The following is a 20,752-nucleotide window of genomic DNA, read 5'->3' as shown; positions in this document are numbered from 1 at the left end:
ATCCATCTCCCAAATTTTTCACCTTCCTAAATGGAAACTCTGTCCCCATTAAACACTAACTCCCCATTCCCTCTCCACTGCCCACCTCCCAGCCCCTGGCATCTACCAGTGTACTTTCTGACTCTATGAATTTGGCTATTCTACATACCTCGTGTAAGTGGAGTCAAACAGTATTTGTCTGCATCTAATGTATATTGGAGTGCATTTTTAAGGTTAACTTAATATATGTCCTTCAAACAGATTTTACCGTCTTTCTCCCCGCCCCGTGCTACACAGTAGGCCCTCACCAGCCATCTACTTCATACACACTAGTGTACATACGTCAGTCGCAATCTCCCAACCCATCCCACCCCCGAACTTGGTGTCCATACGTTTGTTCTCTATGTCTGTGTCTCTATTTCTGCTTTGCAAACTGGTTCATCTGAACCATTATTCTAAATTCCACATACATGCATTAATATACGATATTTGTTTTTCTCTTTCTGACTTACTTCACTCTGTATGACAGTTTCTAGGTCCATCCATGTCTCTGTAAATGGCACAATTTCGTTCCCTTTTATGGCTGAGTAATAGTCCATTGTATACATGTGTCAAAACTTCTTCATCCATACCTCTGTTGATGGACATTTAGTTGCGTCTATGTCCTGGCTATTGTAACTAGTGCGGCTATGAACATTGGGGTGCATATATCTTTTGCAATTACAATTTTCTCAGGGTATATGCCCAGGAATGGGATTGCTGAGTCATGTGGTAGTTCTATTTTTAGTTTTTTAAGGAACCTCCATACTGTTCTCCATAGTGGCTGTATCAATTTGCATTCCTACCAACAGTGCAAGTGGGTTCCCTTTTCTCCACACCCTCTCCAGCATTTACTGCTTGTAGATTTTTCGATGATGGCCATTCTGACTGGTGTGAGGTGATAACTCATTGTAGTTTTGATTTGCATTTCTCTAATAATTAGTGATGTTGAGCATCTTTTCATGTGCCTCTTGGCCATCTGTATGTCTTATTTGGAGAAAAGTCTATTTAGGTCTGCCACCCATTGTTTGATTGGGTTCTTTGTTTTTTTGGTATTGAGCTGCATGAGATGTTTGTATATATTGGAGATTAATCCCTTGTCAGTTGCTTCATTTGCAAATATTTTCTCCCATTCTGAGGGTTGTCATCTCGTCTTGCTTATGGTTTCCTTTGCTGTGCAAAAGCTTTTAAGTTTAATTAGGTCTCATTTGTTTGTTTTTGTTTTTATTGTCACTACTCTAGGAGGTGGATCAAAATAGATCTTGCTGTGATTTATGTCAAAGAGTGTTCTGCCTATGTTTTCCTCTAAGAGTTTTATAGTGTCTGGCCTTACATTTAGGTCTTTAATCCATTTTAAGTTCATTTTTGTGTATGGTGTTAGGGAGTGTTCTAATTTCATTCTTTTACATGTAGCTGTCCAGTTGTCCCAGCACCACTTATTGAAGAAGCTCTCTTTTCTCCATTGTATATTCTTGCCTTCTTTATCAAAGGAAAGGTGACCATATGCGTGTGGGTTTATCTCTGGGCATTCTATCCTGTACCATTGATCTGTATTTCTGGTTTTGTGCTAGTACCATATTGTCTTGATTACGGTAGCTTTGTAGTGGAGTCTGAACTCAGGGAGCCTGATTCCTACAGCTTCGTTTTTCTTTCTCAAGATTGCTTTGGCTATTCGGGGTCTTTTGTGTTTCCATACAGACTGTGAAATTTTTTGTTCTAGTTCTGTGAAAAATGCCATTGGTAGTTTGATAGGGATTGCATTGAATCTGTAGATTGCTTTGGGTAGTAGAGTCATTTTCACAATGTTGATTCTCCAGTCCAAGAACATGGTATATCTCTCCATCTCTTTGTATCATCTTTAATTTGTTTCATCAGTGTCTTATAGTTTTCTGCAAACAGATCTTTTGTCTCCTTAGGTAGATTTATTCCTTGGTATTTTATTCTTTTTGTTGCAATGGTAAATGGGAATGTTTCCTTAATTTCTCTTTCTGATCTTTCTTTGCTAGTGTATAGGAATGCAAGAGATTTCTGTGCATTAATCTTGTATCCTGCAACTTTACCAAATTCATTGAGCAGCTCTAGTAGTTTTCTGGTGGCATCTTTAGGATTCTCTATGTATAGTATCATGTCATCTGCAAACAGTGACAGTTTTACTTCTTCTTTTCCAATTTGTATTCCTTTTATTTCTTTTTTTTCTCTGATTGCCGTGGCTAAAACTTCCAAAACTATGTTGAATAAGAGTGGTGAGAGTGGACATCCTTGTCTTTTCCTGATCTTAGTGGAAATGGTTTCAGTTTTTCACCATTGAGAATGATGTTTGCTATGGGTTTGTCGTATATGGCCTTTGAGGCCATATGTTGAGGTAAGTTCTCCCTATGCCCACTTTCTGGAGAGTTTTTATCATCAATGGGTGTTGAATTTTGTCAGTTTTTCTCCATCTATTGAGATGATCATATGGTTTTTATTCTTCATTTTGTTAATAATGGTGTATCGCATTGATTGATTTGCGTATATTGAAGAATCCTTGCGTCTCTGGGATAAATCCCATTTGATCATGGTGTATGATCCTTTTAATGTGTTGCTGGATTCTGTTTGCTAGTATTTTGTTGAGGATATTTGTGTCTATGTTCAACAGTGATATTGGTGTGTAGTTTTCTTTTATTGTAGTATCTTTGTCTGGTTTTGGTATCAGGGTGGTGGTGGCCTTGTAGAATGAGCTTGGGAGTGTTGAATTTGAGAAGGATAGGTGTTAGCTCTTCTCTAAATGTTTGAAAGAATTTGCCTGTGAAGTTATCTGGTCCTGGACTTTTGTTTCTTGGAAGATTTTTAATCACAGTTTCAATTTCATTACTTGTGACTGGTCTGTTCATATTTTCTATTTCTTCTTGGTTCAGTCCTGGAAGTTGTACCTTTCTAAGAATTTTTCCATTTCTTCCAGGGTCTCCATTTTATTAGCATATAGTTGTTTGTAGTAGTGTCTTATGATCCTTTGTATTTCTGCGGTTTCAGTTGTAATTTCTCCTTTTTCATTTCTAATTTTATCGATATGAGTCCTCTCCCTTTTTTTCTTGATGAGTCTGGCTAAAGGTTGATCAATTTTGTTTATCTTTTCAAAGAACCAGCTTTTAATGTCATTGATCTTTGGTATTGTTTTCTTGGTTTCTATTTCATTTATTTCATAACCTTAGAGGTCTTGTGGGAAAATCCTGTTCATCCAGAGCAGATACCATCAGGGCTTTCTACCATGATGGAAATGTTCTAGATTTGCACCGTTTACCATGGTAGAAATGACATCTGACTATCCAAGTTACCCACTTTTCCTGAATGACGATAAGGCTTTTCACAATCAGACCCCTAGGTTCCATTTTAGTAGGGCATTCAGTGCCTTAATTTAGAAGAATTTTAAATTTACCTCTGGAATTTAAGTTTATCTCTGGAATTTTAAGTACCCCAAATGGCCAGTAATGGAAACAATTTTGAGGCTGTGGTGGAGTAGAAGGTGCATTCTTTCCATAAGGATGTGACATCACAAAACCAAAGCCAACAATGCTCACCTGTGGTGACTTCAATAGTGAGTTCAGCTGAGTTATGGCACCCCTGTACTATGCTCCTTGTCCAATGTGAGAGGTCCCTGCTGATCTCAGCCCTGAAGAGATGCGTTTCAATACCCTGCCTGGTACCAGTTCGTGTTGCAAAGGACAGATCTACACCAGCCTGGGGTGATCCTTTCCCTGGACCTGAATGGACCAGCCTGTTGAGAAAAACAGAGAGAGAGAAATTATCAAAATGGAAACTACTGTATTCACCTGATACACCTGTGAAAAGCCCCAAATTGGTGATTTGCTCTCAATTTTCTGATCCACAACCAAAAGGTCCACTATACCCTAATGTTCACCATGGTTTTCTGCCATCTCCTCACCCAGTGCCTGGCCAATGGTAGAGTGAGATTAGCATAGTGGCCAAGAACTGTGCATCTGGTTGACTATGCAGAGGAATTGAATATTGTGACTTTAACTTTCTTTAGACAAATTCAGCTATACTCACTCAAGCAGAAAGGAAGATAATTAAGTAAATGATTGAGAGAACAATTTAAATAATGTGGAAAATCCCATCTCCCCCATTCCATTCCTGGGCATATGTATGACCCAGTGAGAGCATGAGACAAGAAAGGAAATCTGTTGTTTCCTGGGTTAGACTTAGTTACCCCCTGTGTTTCTTGTACTTTGGATCATCTGGCTGCACTTCTGCATGCATTTCTCATGCTCACAGCCTCCAAATGCAAGCAGACAACCAGGGGACTCAGCTGAAGAAGTAGCAATCTGTGTATCAGTGTTAAAGCTTGAAAAAGAACAGTAATGCTGGACTTCTTGAGACATGGAGGAGAACTGCATTTTATGGGAGATTAAAGGGATTTTAAAGAGTGATTTTTTTTTTAACATCTTTATTGGACTACAGTTGCTTTACAATGGTGTGTTAGTTTCTGCTGTATAAAAAAGTGAATCAGCTATACGTATACATATATCCCCATATCCCCTGCCTCTTGGGTCTCCCTCCCACCCTCCCTATCCCACCCCTCTAGGTGGTCACAAAGCACCAAGCTGATCTCCCTGTGCCATGCGGCTGCTTCCCACTAGCTAGCTATTTTACATTTGGTAGTGTATATACGTCCATGCCACTCTCTCACTTCGTCCCAGCTTACGCTTCCCCCTCCCCGTGTCCTCAACTCCATTCCCTACATCTGCACCTTTATTCCTGTCCTGTGCCTAGGTCCTTCAGAACCTTTTTTTTTTTTTTAATTTCATATGTATGTGTTAGCATATGGTATTTGTCTTTCTCCTTCTGACTCACTTCACTCTGAATGACACACTCTAGGTCCATCCACCTCACTATAAATAACTAAATTTCGTTTCTTTTTATGGCTGATTAATATTCCATTCTATATATGTGCCACATCTTCTTTATCCATTCATCTGTTGATGGACACTTAGGTTGCTTCCATGGTTTGGCTATTGTAAATAGTGCTGCGATGAACATTGTGGTTTATAACTTTTTGAATTATGGTTTTCTCAGAGTATATGCCCAGTAGTGGGATTGCTAGGTCATATTGGTAGTTCTATTTTTAGTTTTTTAAGGAACCTCCATACTGTTCTCCATAGTGGCTGTATCAATTTACATTCCCACCAAAAGTTCAAGAGGGTTCCCTTTTCTTCACACTCTCTCCAGCATTTATTTTTTGTAGACTTTTTGATCATGGCCATTCTGGCTGGTGTGAGGTGATGCCTCATTGTAGTTTTGATTTGCATTTCTCTAATAATTATTGATGTTGAGCATCCTTTCATGTGTTTGTTGGAAATCTGTATATCTTCTTTGGAGAAATGTCTATTTAGGTCCTCTGCCCATTTTTGGATTGGGTTGTTTGGGTTTTCTGATATTGAGCTGCATGAGCTGCTTGTATATTTTGGACATTAATCCTTTGTCAGTGGCTTTGTTTGCAAATATTTTCTCCCATTCTGAGGGCTGTCTTTTCGTCTTGTTTATGGTTTCCTTCGCTGTGCAAAAGCTTTTAAGTTTCATCAGGTCCCATTTGTTTATTTTTGTTTACTTTTGTTTTTATTTCCATTTCTTTAAGAGGTGGGTCAAAAAGGATCTTGCTGTGATTTATGTCATAGAGTGTTCTGCCTATGTTTTCCTCTAAGAGTTTTATAGTGTCTGGAGTTAAATTTGTCTTTAATCCATTTCAAGTTTATTTTTGTGTATGGTGTTAGGGAGTGTTCTAATTTCATTATTTTACATGTAGCTGTCCAGTTTGTATATTCTTGCCTTATCAAAGGAAAGGTGACCATATGCCTGTGGGTTTATCTCTGGGCTTTCTATCCTGTTCCATTGATTTGGTATTTCTGTTGTTGTGCCAGTACCATACTGTCTTGATTACTGTAGCTTTGTAGTGGAGTCTGAACTCAGGAAGCCTGATTCCTACAGCTTCGTTTTTCTTTCTCTAGATTGCTTTGGCTATTCGGGGTCTTTTGTGTTTCCCTACAGATTGTGAAATTTTTTGTTCTAGTTCTGTGAAAAATGCCAGTGGTAGTTTGATAGGGATTGCATTGAATCTGTAGATTGCTTTGGGTAGTATAGTCATTTTCACAATGTTGATTCTCCAGTCCAAGAACATGGTATATCTCTCCATCTATTTGTATCATCTTTAATTTGTTTCATCAGTGTCTTATAGTTTTCTGCAAACAGATCTTTTGTCTCCTTAGGTAGATTTATTCCTTGGTATTTTATTCTTTTTGTTGCAGTGGTGAATGGGAATGTTTCCTTAATTTCTCTCAGATTTTTCATCATTAGTGTATAGGAATGCCAGAGATTTCTGTGCATTAATTTTGTATCCTGCTACTTTACCAAATTCATTGATTAGCTCTAGTAGTTTTCTGGTAGCATCTTTAGGATTCTCTATGTATAGTATCATGTCATCTGCAAACAGTAACAGCTTTACTTCTTCTTTTCCAATTTGTATTCCTTTTATTTCTTTTTCTTCTCTGACTGCTGTGGCTAAAACTTCCAAAACTATGTTGAATAATAGTGGTGAGAGTGGGCAACCTTGTCTTGCTCCTGATCTTAGTGGAAATGGTTTCAGTTTTTCACCACTGAGAACGATGTTGGCTGTGGGTTTTTCATATATGGCCTTTATTATGTTGAGGTAAGTTCCCTCTATGCCTATTTCCTAGAGGGTTTTTATCATAAATTGGTGTTGAATTTTGTCAAAAGCTTTTTCTGCATCCATTGAGATTATCATATGGGTTTTATCCTTCAATTTGTTAATATGGTGTATCACATTGATTGATTTGCATATATTGAAGAATCCTTGAATTCCTGGGATAAAACCCACTTGATCATTGGTGTATGACCCTTTTAATGTGCTGTTGTATTCTGTTTGCTAGTATTTTGTTGAGGATTTTTGCATCTATGTTCATCAGTGATACTGGCCTGTAGTTTTCTTTTTTTGTGACATCTTTGTCTGTTTTTGGTATCAAGGTGATGGTGGCCTCGTAGGATGAGTTTGGGAGTGTTCCTCCCTCTGCTATATTTTGGAAGAGTTGCGAAGGATTGGTGTTGGTTTTTCTCTAAATGTTTGATAGAATTTGCCTGTGAAGCCATCTGGTCCTGTACTTTTGTGTGTTGGAAGATTTTTAATCACAGTTTCAATTTCAGTGTTTGTGATTGGTCGTTTATATTTGCTATTTCTCCTGTTTCAGTCTTAGAAGGTTGTGCTTTTCTAAGAATTTTTCCATTTCTTTCAGGTTTTCCATTTTGTTGGCTTTTAGTTCCTTGTAGTAATCTCTCATGATGCTTTGTATTTCTGCAGTGTCAGTTGTTACTTCTCCTTTTTCATTTCTAATTCTATTGATTTGAGTCTTCTCCTTTTTTTTCTTGATGAGTCTGGCTAATGGTTTATCAATTTTGCTTATCTTCTCAAAGAACCAGCTTTTAGTTTTATTGATCTTTGCTACTGTTTCCTTCATTTCTTTTTCATTTATTTCTGATCTGATCTTTATGATTTCTTTCCTTCTGCTAACTTTGGGACTTTTTTGTTCTTTCTCTAATTGCTTTAGGTGTAAGGTTAGGTTGTTTATTTGAAATTTTTCTTGTTTCTTGAGGTAGGATTGTACTGCTATAAACTTCCCTCTTAGAACTGCTTTTGCTGCATCCCATAGGTTTTGGATCGTCATGTTTTCATTGGCATTTGTCTCTAGGTGTTTTTTGATTTCCTCTTTGATTTCTTTAGTGATATCTTGGTTATTTAGTAATGTATTGTTTAGCCTCCATGTGTTTGCGTTTTTTATGTTTTTTTTTCCCTGTAATTGATTTCTAATCTCATAGCATTGTGGTGAGAAAAGATGCTTGATATGATTTCAATTTTCTTAAATTTACTGAGGCTTGATTTGTGACCCAAGATGTGATCTATCCTGGAGAATGTTCCATGAGCACTTGAGAAGAAAGTGTGTTCTGCTGTTTTTGGATGGAATGTCCTATAAATATTAATTAAGTCCATCTTGTTTCATGTGTCATGTAAAGCTTGTGTTTCCTTATTTCTTTTCATTTTGGATGATATGTCCACTGGTTAAAGTGGGGTGTTAAAGTCTCCTACTATGATTGTGTTACTGTTGATTTCCCCTTTTATGGCTGTAGCATTTGCCTTATGTACTAAGGTGCTCCTATGTTGAGTGCACAGATATTTACAATTGTTGTATCTTCTTCTTGGATTGATCCCTTGATCATTATGTAGTGTCCTTCTTTTTCTCTTGTAATAGTCTTTACTTTAAAGTCTATTTTGTCTGATATAAGAATTGCTAAATCCAGCTTTCTTTTGATTTCCATTTGTATGGAATATCTTTTTCCATCCCCTCACTTTCAGTCGGTATGTGTCCCTAGGTCAGAAGTGGGTCTCTTGTAGACAGCATATATATAGGTCTTGTTTTAGTATCCATTCAGCCAGTCTGTGTCTTTTGGCTGGAGCATTTAATCCATTTACATTTAAGGTAATTATCAATATGTATATTCCGATTACCATTTTCTTGTTTTGGGTTTGTTATTGTAGGTCTTTTCCTTCTCTTGTGTGTCCTGCCTAGAGAAGTTCCTTTAGCATTTGTTGTAAAGCTGGTTTGGTGGTGCTGCATTCTCTTAGCTTTTGCTTGTCTGTAAAGGTTTTAATTTCTCCGTTGAATCTGAATGAGATCCTTGCTGGGTAGAGTAATCTTGGTTGCAGGTTTTTCTCCTTCAACACTTTCAATATGTCCTTCCACTCCCTCTGGCTTGCAGTTTCTGCTGAAAGATCAGCTGTTAATCTTATGGGGATTCCCTTGTATGTTATTTGTTGCTTTTCCCTTGCTGCTTTTAATATTTTTTCTTTGCATTTAATTTTTGATAGTTTGATTAATATGTGTCTTGGCATGTTTCTCCTTGGATTTATCCTGTATGTGACTCTGCACTTCCTGGATTTGATTGTCTATTTTCTTTCCCATATTAGGGAAGTTTTCAACCATAGTCTCTTCAAATATTTTCTCAGTCCCTTTCTTTTTCTCTTCTTCTTCTGGGACCCCTATAATTCGAATGTTGGTGTGTTTAATGTTGTCCCAGAGGTCTCTGAGACTGTCCTCAATTCTTTTCATTCTTTTTTCTTTATTCTCCTCTGTGGTAGTTATTTCCACTATTTTATCTTCCCGGTCACTTATCCGTTCTTCTGCCTCAGTTATTTTGCTACTGATTACTTCTAGAGAATTTTTAATTTCATTTATTGTGTTGTTCATCATTGTTTGTTTTCTCTTTAGTTCTTTTAGGTCCTTGTTAAACATTACTTGTATTTTCTCTATTCTATTTCCAAGATTTTGGATCATCTTTACTATCCTTACTCTGAATTGTTTTTCAGGTAGACTCCCTATTTCCTCTTCATTTGTTTGGTCTGGTGGGGTTTTACCTTGCTCCTTCATCTGCTGTGTGTTTCTCTGTCTTCTCATTTTGCTTAACTTACTGTGTTTGGGGTCTCCTTTTCACAGGCTGCAGGTTCGTAGTTCACGTTGTTTTTGGTGTCTGCCCCAATGGGCAAGGTTGGTTCAGTGGGTTTTGTAGGCTTCCTGGTGGAAGGGACCAGTGCCTGTGTTTTGGTGAATGAGGCTGGATCTTGTCTTTCTGGTGGGCAGGACTGCGTCCGGTGGCGTGTTTTAGGTGTGTCTGTGAACGTGTTATGATTTTAGGCAGCCTCTCTGCTAATGGGTGGGGTTGTGTTCCTGTCTTGCTAGTTGTTTGGCATGGGCTGTCCAGCACTGTAGCTTGCTGGTCGTTGAGTGGAGCTGTGTCTTAGTGTTGAGACGGAGATCTCTGGCAGAGCTCTCATCGATTGTTATTACAAGGGGCTGGGAGGTCTCTGGTGGACCAATGTCCTGAACTCGGCTCTCCCACCTTAGAAGCTCAGGCCTGACATCCGGCTGGAGCACCAAGACCCTGTGAGCCACACAGCTGGTTGGCAGGAGGGGTCTTGGTAAAAAGCAGATTCTGGGGAATTCCCTGGCAGTCCAGTGGTTAAGACTCTGCGCTTCCACTGCAGGGGGCTTGAGTTTGACCCCTGGTCGGGGAACTGTGGCAGGCACCCAACACTTGAGAGACAGAAGGGTTTAAAGTTGGAAGAACTGGATGAAGGGGTGCCTCAGTCACTTGCCGGTTGTGGAACCCAGGCACAGCCCTAAAATCCGTGAGCCTGTTTTCTCACCTCCACTCAGCCTCAGGGCTGTTGCAACGTCGTCGTGGCTCTGCCTGTCACCTGGGTCTGATGCACCTCCAAGGGTGATTTTTACTGTACATGATTTCACACTGACTTTAGAACAGACATTCACAGCATAAAATGTGACTCTCACGGTAAATATTTTCTAAAAGGGCAGAGGAAACATGAGGAATCAAAGGCTGTGAGTGCTGCCTTCTGAGCAGGCACTGGCTCCTGCTTCTCACTTGCCCCCTGTAAACACTCAAATCTCTTATGCTCTCTCCTTCTCCTCCATACCAACCTCCTTCTGGGAGAGACTCTCATATCAATAATTTGCAGGAGAGAATGAGTATAATTTAGTAAATATTACTTCTCTCCAGGGTATTTGCATATTCAGCCTTATCTTTTAATACGGAAAGAAACACTTCAGCATTGGCTAGAGAAATTCCAGGTGTCTGTTCACTTGGTGGATGAGAGAGTTATTTTCTTAGGCAAAGGGCTTGTTACCTCTAGATTAAAAACTGTACAGAGGAAATCCAAAAGCTTCTTTTCTCTTGCAAGCTTAAATATTGTACACCAAAATTATCACTGAAATAAAACATACTGTAACCCACTGAATTTCTAGCGACAGGCTCGTTTAACTCTGAGGAGCTTTCTTTTACTTACAAAGTTGAAACTCAGTGGGAGATGTGGTCTGCAATGCTGACTTGAAGCAAAAGGTTAATGGAAAAAGGTTTTCGGCTGTACAATTCTTTGAAGATAGAGACATTACAAATGATAACAAATATTGGCAAGAATGTGGAGAAAAGGGAACCCTTGTACATGTTGGTGGTTATGTATCTTGGTACAGCCACCATGGAACACAGTATAGAGGTTCCTCAAAATATTAATATTAGCACTACCATATGATTCAGCAGTGCCACTTCTGAGAAAATATCTGAAGGAAGCAAAATCAGCATCTGAAAGAGATACCTACACTCCCAAGTTCACTGCAGCATCATTCACAATAGCCAAGATATGGAAACAACCTAAGAGTCCATCGATGGACAAATGGATAAAGATGATGTGGTGCATATATACATAATGGAATATTATTCAGCCTTAAGAAAAGGGAAATTCTGCCATTTGCAACAACATGGATGAACCTGGAAGCATTATGCTAAGTGAAATAAGCCAGACAGAGAAAGATTCTGTATGACGTCACTTATACGTGAAATCTTTTTAAAAAAAAAAGGCAAACTTACAGAAGCGGAGTGTAGAATGATGATTGCTGAGGCTGGGGGAAATGGGGTGATGTTGGTCAAAGGGTATAAATTTTTAGTTGTAAGATGAATACGTTCTGAGGATCTAATGAGCAGCCTGGTGATATAGTTAATAATATTGTATTGTAGACTTGAAATCTGCTAATAATTAAAATTTGTGAAAAAAGACGTAACTATGTGAGATGATCAATATATTAACTTGATTGGTAACCAGTTCACAATATACATGGACATGAAAGCATCGCGTGTATACTTTTTATTTGTCAATTATACCCCAGTAAAAAGATAATGCAAGACAGAAGTTCCATGAATCTCACTGAGAGGAGAGTCCAGGACAGCGTGAAGGAAAATGTCTGCTGACATGGGTGCCGCCACCCAGGGATTTAACATGTAGAGACTGAGTCGAGTTCGTCGGGAGGGAGGAGGGTGTTTTGTAATAAGAAGGGAACAAGAGTAACTGAGAAGCTGCTGGGAGGTTTCAAAATCTGGGTGAGAGTAGAGAAAATGGAAAGCACTTCTCAAAAGCCTAAGAATTTAAAGGGATTGAGGGTCAGATAAAACTTCATTAAGAAGAAGTATGTACAGAAAGCACAAATTCCTATTGTGTTTTCTTAGTTGCTCAAAAGTGTTCTTCTCCTCAAAGGTGTTTACGTTTTAGTTGCTTCAAGAAATATATCTAGCTCTTCCTTTTTAAAATCTTAAAATCTGTGTCAGTTGGGCACAGGTGGCAGGCTGCATGGTAAACCAAAAAGGGACATAGGTTTGGGAGGCATAACAAACTGCATTAGAACCCTCTTCTACCATTAGTGAAATGTTCTAAGAGTCACCACCTCATAAAGTAGTGTTATAAAGATCCAGTGAAATGATCTGTGTACCGTACTTGTACAGAACCTAGATATGGTTTGTAATCAATAATTCCATCCCTTGCCCCTACCCTCTGTTTCCTTACTTTAAAAATATAATTCTTGCCTCATATGATTAGGATTAAATATAAGAAAATATATAAAAAAATATACGTTGTGATGATCTGGAACCAAACCCGCAATATCTCCAAGGTCAGCCTGTGGCGGATTTGTATGAGTCTGTCATTAAGGCAATCTGAAATGTTGTCCTTAAAATATTTTTTAAATGCTCCTTTTATAGAGAAATATAAGGAGACTGAACCTACCAGACATAAAAATATATTTTAAGGCTGTATTATTCAAAACAGGTTAGTACTCATTCAGGTAGAAATGGGAAGATCAGTGGAACTAAACAGAAGATGGCTGGCTAATCAAAATAACAATGAGATGCTAATGTTAACCAAAGAGAAATGAAGAGGTCAAAAAGTTTGGTAACAGATTTGGGGTATACATTCCCTGGTGGCGCAGTGGTTGAGAGTCTGCCTGCCGGTGCAGGGGACGCGGGTTCGTGCCCTGGTCCGGGAGGATCCCACATGCCGCGGAGCGGCTGGGCCCGTGAGCCATGGCCGCTGGGCCTGCGCGTCCGGGGCCTGTGCTCCGCAGCGGGAGAGGCCCCAACAGTGAGAGGCCCACGTACCGCAAAAAAAAAAAAAAAAAAAAAGTATGTGAAGGAATGTATGTATATTCAAGGATTTTCAATGCCACGTTGTTTATAAAAGCAAAAGACTAGGAATACCTGGTTAAATGTCATCATATATATATACTCATAGTATATATACTCAGTTATAATATATGCTTGTGGAAAGAATGGGCTGTATTGATGTTTACAGAAATGAAACATCTGTAATAAACAAAAGTGAATAGACCAGGCTCCCATTTGTTTAAGAAAAGAAGGTGGGGAAGGAGTAATACACACACTTACATATTTATATATGCTTTTGTGTGTTTATAAAATATTTATGTAAGAACATATAAGAAAATACTAATAGTGGTTGCCCTGGGAAACAGATCTGAAGTAGAAAATTTGACTTCTCCTTATATATCTTTTTCTACTCTTATTTGCTTTTAACTGGGTACTTTTTTTTTTTAGTTAAAATTACTTTTTTTTAAGGAAAGAAAAAACAAACAAACCTGATTCTTTATGTTCCTAAGGGTACATAAATGTTAAATGCATTAAGTGTCATGTTTATACACACACACAAAAAGAAAATATATAAAGGACTTGATCCAGTATTTAGTGCCTTCCCTGTTCACGTTCTCACTTTCTATCCACTAAATTTCCACCCAGAGGACATCAACTTTGTCACAGTCCAGGGATAGTGTAAATGTAACACAGAGGCACAAGTGAAGCAAAAAAGAAGTTACACCACCCTCTGAAGAATGTCACATGTTTGTGAATTTCTTACCAATATTTATTTTTCTCTAGAGAGACTATAAAATTAAAGCCAATAATAACTGGAAAATGCAATTTGTTAGGAATTTTGCATTTGGTAAGTCTGGATATAAAGGAATGAAATTACTAACAGAGTGTAACAAGGTATGAGGAAGCCCTGTATCTAGCTGACCAATACCAGGCACAGGGAGTCCTTGATGGGGAAATTCACCGTGTTACAGGAAATAATGATTAAAAAAAAAAAGCCCTTTGTGGGGAGGACTATTGGTGTACTTTGTTTCATCACCAAATTCTCACTGAAGAAGAAAAGGGAAGAGGCAAAATGGATTTTTTAACCACCCGAGTGTGAATTATCTAACATTTGTATCAAAGAACAAGTTGATTTGCAATCTGAAGAACATGCTGAATTATGTCTTCTTTTGAATATACCAATATTGGTTAATGAAACGTACAGTACTGTATGTAAACTGTGAGACAGAGCAAATTGTCTTTTCTGCTACCTAGTATGCATACTGGTAACAAAAGGATACTTTTTCCAGATGAAAATCAAATGAAATACATCAGATATCCACACAATGCACTTGGGTACACATCTTCTGGATGGGGTACTACACAGTCCCAACAAATTATTTTAGAAACACATATGTGAATATGGAGAAGTGCACCTGTACTCATTGAAAGGCTCCAAATATGCAGTTGAACTCTGTAACATAAAAGCTCAGAAACAAATCCATTAAACTGTCAAGCAATTTCATACTTGATTTTATTTCTACTTTATTTTTTTAATTCTTAAATTTTTCTCTAAGCAACATATACTGCACAAGGTAAAGATTAGCTTTACAAGGTATGGGACTAAAATGAAACCAAATATTTCACCTTTAATTTCTAGAATCAGGCCTTCCATTGCACTGAAAAATATATGCATTCTGACTCAGTGTGGAATACATGTTTTGTTTGTTTAATGTTAGTGGGAGTTCAGGGCTGGAATACTGATGAACTCATCTGTGTCCTCTTGCATTGGTTTGTGTCTGCGTTAGTCTAAATTGTCCATGTCTAGCTCCTATTACCTGACACCTGCAGCCTGTGGCTGTGGAATAGCCTTTCTCAGAATGAAGTTAACCGATCCATGTGGGATGAAACCTACACTCATGGCCTCATTAATCCCTTACATGAACCTACTGGCCTCCAGCAAGTGAGTCACGAGGGCTGCTGAGACCTGCCAGTTGAAGTTACACGATCCTTTTGGATTCAGGGGTGCACTGGGGGGCCTTCGACGAGCTTCTTGCTCTGTTCAAGCCTCTTCTTCCATCCTTTCAACTGAGCACCAGAAATCACTCAGAACATAATTTGGCGATGAGAGACCGTGTGAGGAATGGGAAGGAGGAAGGGGGCAAGCATACATGTCTGCAGTATCTGTGGAAGTGTTCAAGCATGGGCTGGTCAGCGACTCCCCAGGGATGGTAGAGTTCTCACCTTGAGAGTGTATGGTTAGATCAAAGCCATCCGTGGACTTTGGGCCCTCTTGGGAGAACCACACTTGGAGTAGATGATTTGCTTCTTGGGATCTAAGGTGAGGTAGCGACATTTCCAGCAAGGCTCAGACTGCCTAGGCTGGCAGCCAGCAGGAGTTCTTGGGTGCCCTCTCTGTATGTAAGGTTTGTTGCTCGTGTGTCAAAGTTGACAGCTCCTGGGTAGGAAGATGTTGGGGGAAGCAGGCTTGCTGTTGACAGCACAGTGATCGGCTGGTGCTCAAGACCAAGCATAGCATGGATCTCCTCAAGGTAGGCGTCCCTCCTCTGGACGCCACACATCATTATCAATTCATTTACCCCACTGCGTAAGATCACCACGTCATCTCCCCTAATGTCCTTCAAGGTAGGAGCCTTGTCCCATCTCTCATTGATTCCTCAGTGTGTAGTATCTTACCTGATTCATAGTCGGTGTTCAATACATGTTGGCTGAGTAACGGCATCAATGCAAGTTTTTCAAAAGTTTTTGAAATGTGAGTTCAGTTTTACAAAGAGAAGTGCACACACACACAAACACACACACTCATACACAATTGACCTATTTTGAAATCCTTTGAAATTTGGGGCCAGTGAAAAGCTCCTACTGGGCTCTTCATTTGCAGACTGCATTCGAGAACACATTACAGTAGTCAGATTCTGGATACAGTGTACCAAGTAACTGTCAGCTGGACAGTAAGATTTTAAAAGTCATCATTTGGACTTCTGAAAGGGTAGGGCTAAGGACAGAATCTGTCTGCCTGAGTTTTTCCCATCCTGCCAGGAGCAGCCTTTTTACATTCCTCTCAAGATTCTTGCCAAAGATCTTTCCTGATCTGCAGTCTCGGTGGGGTGGGGGGCAGGGGACTCTGAAACAGCTATTATTTATCTTTCAATTAGTTTACATTTTTAAGCAAGTGTATCCTTAAAAATACGACCATCTGTCTCTTATCTGCAGTGGGGACTACACTACAGAAACCAAGGAAATGCTATCTCCCTAGAGAAGATAACTTTCTTACCCAGCTGGAAACAATACTGGCGCCCAGGGACAGGGTTTCAAGGTGCAATTCACACCCAATTTCCTTTTTTTTAAATGTTTATTTATTTATTCTCTTATTAGTCATCCATTTTATACACATCAGTGTACACATGTCAATCCCAATCACCCAATTCATCACACCACCACCCCCACCCCCACCCCCTGCCACTTTCCCCCCTTGGTGTTCATACATTTGTTCTCTACATCTGTGTCTCAATTTCTGCTCTGCAAACCGAATAATCCGTACCATTTTTCTAGGTTCCACATATATGTGTTAATATACGATATTTATTTTTCTCTTTCTGACTTACTTCACTCGGTATGACAGTCTCTAGATCCATCCACGTCTCTACAAATGACCCAATTTTGTTCCTTTTATGGCTGAGTAATATTCCATTGTATATATGTACCACACCTTCTTTATCCATTTGTCTGTCAATGGGCATTTAGGTTGCTTCCATGACCTGGCTATTGTAAATAGTGCTGCAATGAACACTGGGATGCATGTGTCTTTTTGAATTATGGTTTTCTCTGGGTATATGCCCAGTAGTGGGATTGCTGGGTCATATGGTAGTTCTATTTTTAGTTTTTTAAGGAACCTCCATACTGTTCTCCTTAGTGGCTGTATCAATTTACATTCCCACCAAGAGTGCAAGAGGGTTCCCTTTTCTCCACACCCTCTCCAGCATTTCTTGTTTGTAGATGTTCTGATGATGCCCATTCTAACTGGTGTGAGGTGATACCTCATTGTAGTTTTGATTTGCATTTCTCTAATGATTAGTGATGTTGAGCAGCTTTTCATGTGCTTCTTGGCCATCTGTATGTCTTCTTTAGAGAAATGTCTATTTAGGTCTTCTGCCCATTTTTGGATTGGGTTGTTTTTTTTAATATTGAGCTGCATGACCTGTTTATATATTTTGGAGATTAATCCTTTGATGATTCATTTGCAAATATTTTCTCCCATTCTGAGGGTTGTCTTTTTGTCTTGTTTATGGTTTCCTTTGTTGTGCAAAAGCTCTTAAATTTCATTAGGTCCCATTTGTTTATTTTTGTTTTTAATTTCATTACTCTAGGAAGTGGATGAAAAAAGATCTTGCTGTGATTTATGTCGAAGAGTGTTCTTCCTGTGTTTTCCTCTAAGAGTTTTATAGTGCCTGGTCGTACATTTAGGTCTATAATCCATTTTGAGTTTATTTTTGTGTATGGTGTTAGGGAGTGTTCTAATTTCATTCTTTTATATGTAGCTGTCCAGTTTTCCAAGCACCACTTACTGAAGAGGCTGTCTTTTCTCCATTGTATATCCTTGCCTCCTTTGTCAAAGATTAGTTGACCATAGGTGCGTGGGTTTATCTCTGGGCTTTCTATCATGTTCCACTGATCTATATTTCTGTTTTTGTGCCAGTACCATTTTGTCTTGATTACTGTAGCTTTGTAGTATAGTCTGAAGTCAGGGAGTCTGATGCCTCCAGCTCCGTTTTTTTCCCCAAGACTGCTTTGGCTATTCGGGGTCTTTTGTGTCAAGTGTCAACATACAAATTTTAAGATTTTTTGTTCTAGTTCTGTAAAAAATGCCACTGGTAATTTGATAGGGATTGCATTGAATCTGTAGATTGCTTTGAGTAGTATAGTCATTTTCACAATATTGATTCTTCTAATCCAAGAACATGGTGTATCTCTCCATCTGTTGGTATCATCTTTAATTTCTTTCATCAGTGTCTTATAGTTTTCTGCATACCGGTCTTTTGTCTCCCTAGGTAGGTTTATTCCTAGGTATTTTATTCTTTTTTGTTGCAATAGCAAATGGGAGTGTTTCCTTAATTTCTCATTCAGATTTTTCTTCATTAGTATATAGGAATGCAAGAGATTTCTGTGCATTAATTTTGTATCCTGCAACTTTACCAAATTCATTTTTTTTTTAATTTTAATTTTTTAATTTTAATTTTTTTTTCATTTTAACATCTTTATTGGAGTATAATTGCTTTACAATGGTATGTTAGTTTCAGCTTCACAACAAAATGAATCAGTTATATATATACATATGTTCCCATATCTCTTCCCGCTTGCGTCTCCCTCCCTCCCACCCTCCCTATCCCACCCCTTCAGGCGGTCACAAAGCACCGAGCTGATCTCCCTGTGCTATGCGGCTGCTTCCCACTAGCTATCAACCTTACATTTGGTAGTGTATATATGTCCATGCCTCTCTCTCGCTTTGTCACCGTTTACCCTTCCCCCTCCCCATAGCCTCAAGTCCATTCTCTAGTAGTAAGTCTGTGTCTTTATTCCTGTTTCACCCCTAGGTTTTTCATGACATTTTTTTTTCTTAAATTCCATATATATGTGTTAGCATATGGTATTTGTCTCTCTCTTTCTGCCTTACTTCACTCTGTATGACAGACTCCAGGTCTATCCACCACATTACAAATAGCTCAATTTCGTTTCTTTTTATGGCTGAGTAATATTCCATTGTATATATGTGCCATATCTTCTTTATCCATTCATCTTATGATGGACAGTTAGGTTGTTTCCATCTCTGGGCTATTGTAAATAGAGCTGCAATGAACATTTTGGTGCATGACTCTTTTTGAATTGCTGTTTTCTCAGGGTATATGCCCAGTAGTGGGATTGCTGGGTCATATGGTAGTTCTATTTGTAGTTTTTTAAGGAACCTCCGTACTGTTCTCCATAGTGGCTGTATCAATTTACATTCCCACCAACAGTGTAAGAGGGTTCCCTTTTCTCCACACCCTCTCCAGCATTTATTGTTTCTAGATTTTTTTGATGATGGCCATTCTGACTGGTGTGAGATGATATCTCATTGTAGTTTTGATTTGCATTTCTCTAATGATTAGTGATGTTGAGCATTCTTTCATGTGTTTGTTGGCACTCTGTATATCTTCTTTGGAGAAATGTCTATTTAGGTCTTCTGCCCATTTTTGGATTGGGTTGTTTGTTTTTTTGTTATTAAGCTGCATGAGTTGCTTATAAATTTTGGAGATTAATCCTTTGTCAGTTGCTTCATTTGCAAATATTTTCTCCCATTCTGAGGGTTGTCTTTTGTTCTTCTATATGGTTTCCTTTGCTGCGCAAAAGCTTTGAAGTTTCATTAGGTCCCATTTGTTTACTTTTGTTTTTATTTCCATTTCTCTAGGAGGTGGGTCAAAAAGGACCTTGCTGTGATTTATGCCATAGAGTGTCCTGCCTATGTTTTCCTCTAAGAGTTTGATAGTTTCTGGCCTTACATTTAGGTCTTTAATCCATTTTGAGCTTATTTTTGTGTATGGTGTTAGGGAGTGATCTAATCTCATACTTTTACATGTAGCTGTACAGTTTTCCCAGCACCACTTATTGAAGAGGCTGTCCTTTCTCCACTGTACATTCCTGCCTCCTTTGTCAAAGATAAGGTGACCATATGTGCATGGGTTTATCTCTGGGCTTTCTATCCTGTTCCATTGATCTATATTTCTGTTGTTGTGCCAGTACCATACTGTCTTGATTACTGTAGCTTTGTAGTATAGTCTGAAGTCAGGAAGTCTGATTCCTACAGCTCCGTTTTTCGTTCTCAAGATTGCTTTGGCTATTCGGGGTCTTTTGTGTTTCCATACAAATTGTGAAATTTTTTGTTCTAGTTCTGTGAAAAATGCCAGTGGTAGTTTGATAGGGATTGCATTGAATCTGTAGATTGCTTTGCGTAGTACAGTCACTTTCACAATGTTGATTCTTCCAATCCAAGAACATGGTATATCTCTCCATCTATTTGTATCATCTTTAATTTCTTTCATCAGTGTCTTATAATTTTCTGCATACAGGTCTTTTGTCTCCTTAGGTAGGTTTATTCCTAGATATTTTATTTTTTTTGTTGCAATGGTAAATGGGAGTGTTTTCTTGATTTCAACTCAGATTTTTCATCCTTAGTGTATAGGAATGCCAGAGATTTCTGTGCATTAATTTTGTATCCTGCTACTTTACCAAATTCATTGATTAGCTCTAGTAGTTTTCTGGTAGCATCTTTAGGATTCTCTATGTATAGTATCATGTCATCTGCAAAGAGTGACAGCTTTACTTCTTCTTTTCCGATTTGGATTCCTTTTATTTCCTTTTCTTCTCTGATTGCTGTGGCTAAAACTTCCAAAACTATGTTGAATAAGAGTGGTGAGAGCGGGCAACCTTGTCTTGTTCCTGATCTTAGTGGAAATGCTTTCAGTTTTTCACCATTGAGGACGATGTTGGCTGTGGGTTTGTCATATATGGCCTTTATTATGTTGAGGAAAGTTCCCTCTGTGCCTACTTTCTGCAGGGTTTTTATCATAAATGGGTGTTGAATTTTGTCAAAAGCTTTCTCTGCATCTATTGAGATGATCATATGGTTTTTCTGCTTCAATTT

At 38.6% G+C, this 20,752-nt stretch overlaps 1 protein-coding gene across 1 annotated transcript in view; it reads right to left on the bottom strand.

The window, feature by feature from the left end:
* The window catches only part of SNTB1 (syntrophin beta 1), a 230,218-nt gene that overhangs the window by 10,222 nt on the left and 199,244 nt on the right, over positions 1–20,752 (bottom strand). Inside the window, exon 5 of the mRNA XM_067711385.1 lies at positions 3,573–3,769. Within this exon, the coding sequence (XP_067567486.1) occupies positions 3,573–3,769 (197 nt within the window). The remainder of the gene's footprint in view (positions 1–3,572; positions 3,770–20,752) is intronic.

This window comes from Pseudorca crassidens, chromosome 17, assembly GCF_039906515.1.
Source record: "Pseudorca crassidens isolate mPseCra1 chromosome 17, mPseCra1.hap1, whole genome shotgun sequence".
In the NCBI taxonomy this organism is placed as follows: Eukaryota; Metazoa; Chordata; class Mammalia; order Artiodactyla; family Delphinidae; genus Pseudorca; species Pseudorca crassidens.
Note: the sequence above shows the minus strand (reverse complement) of the source record. Positions and strands in the feature narration are given on the sequence as shown.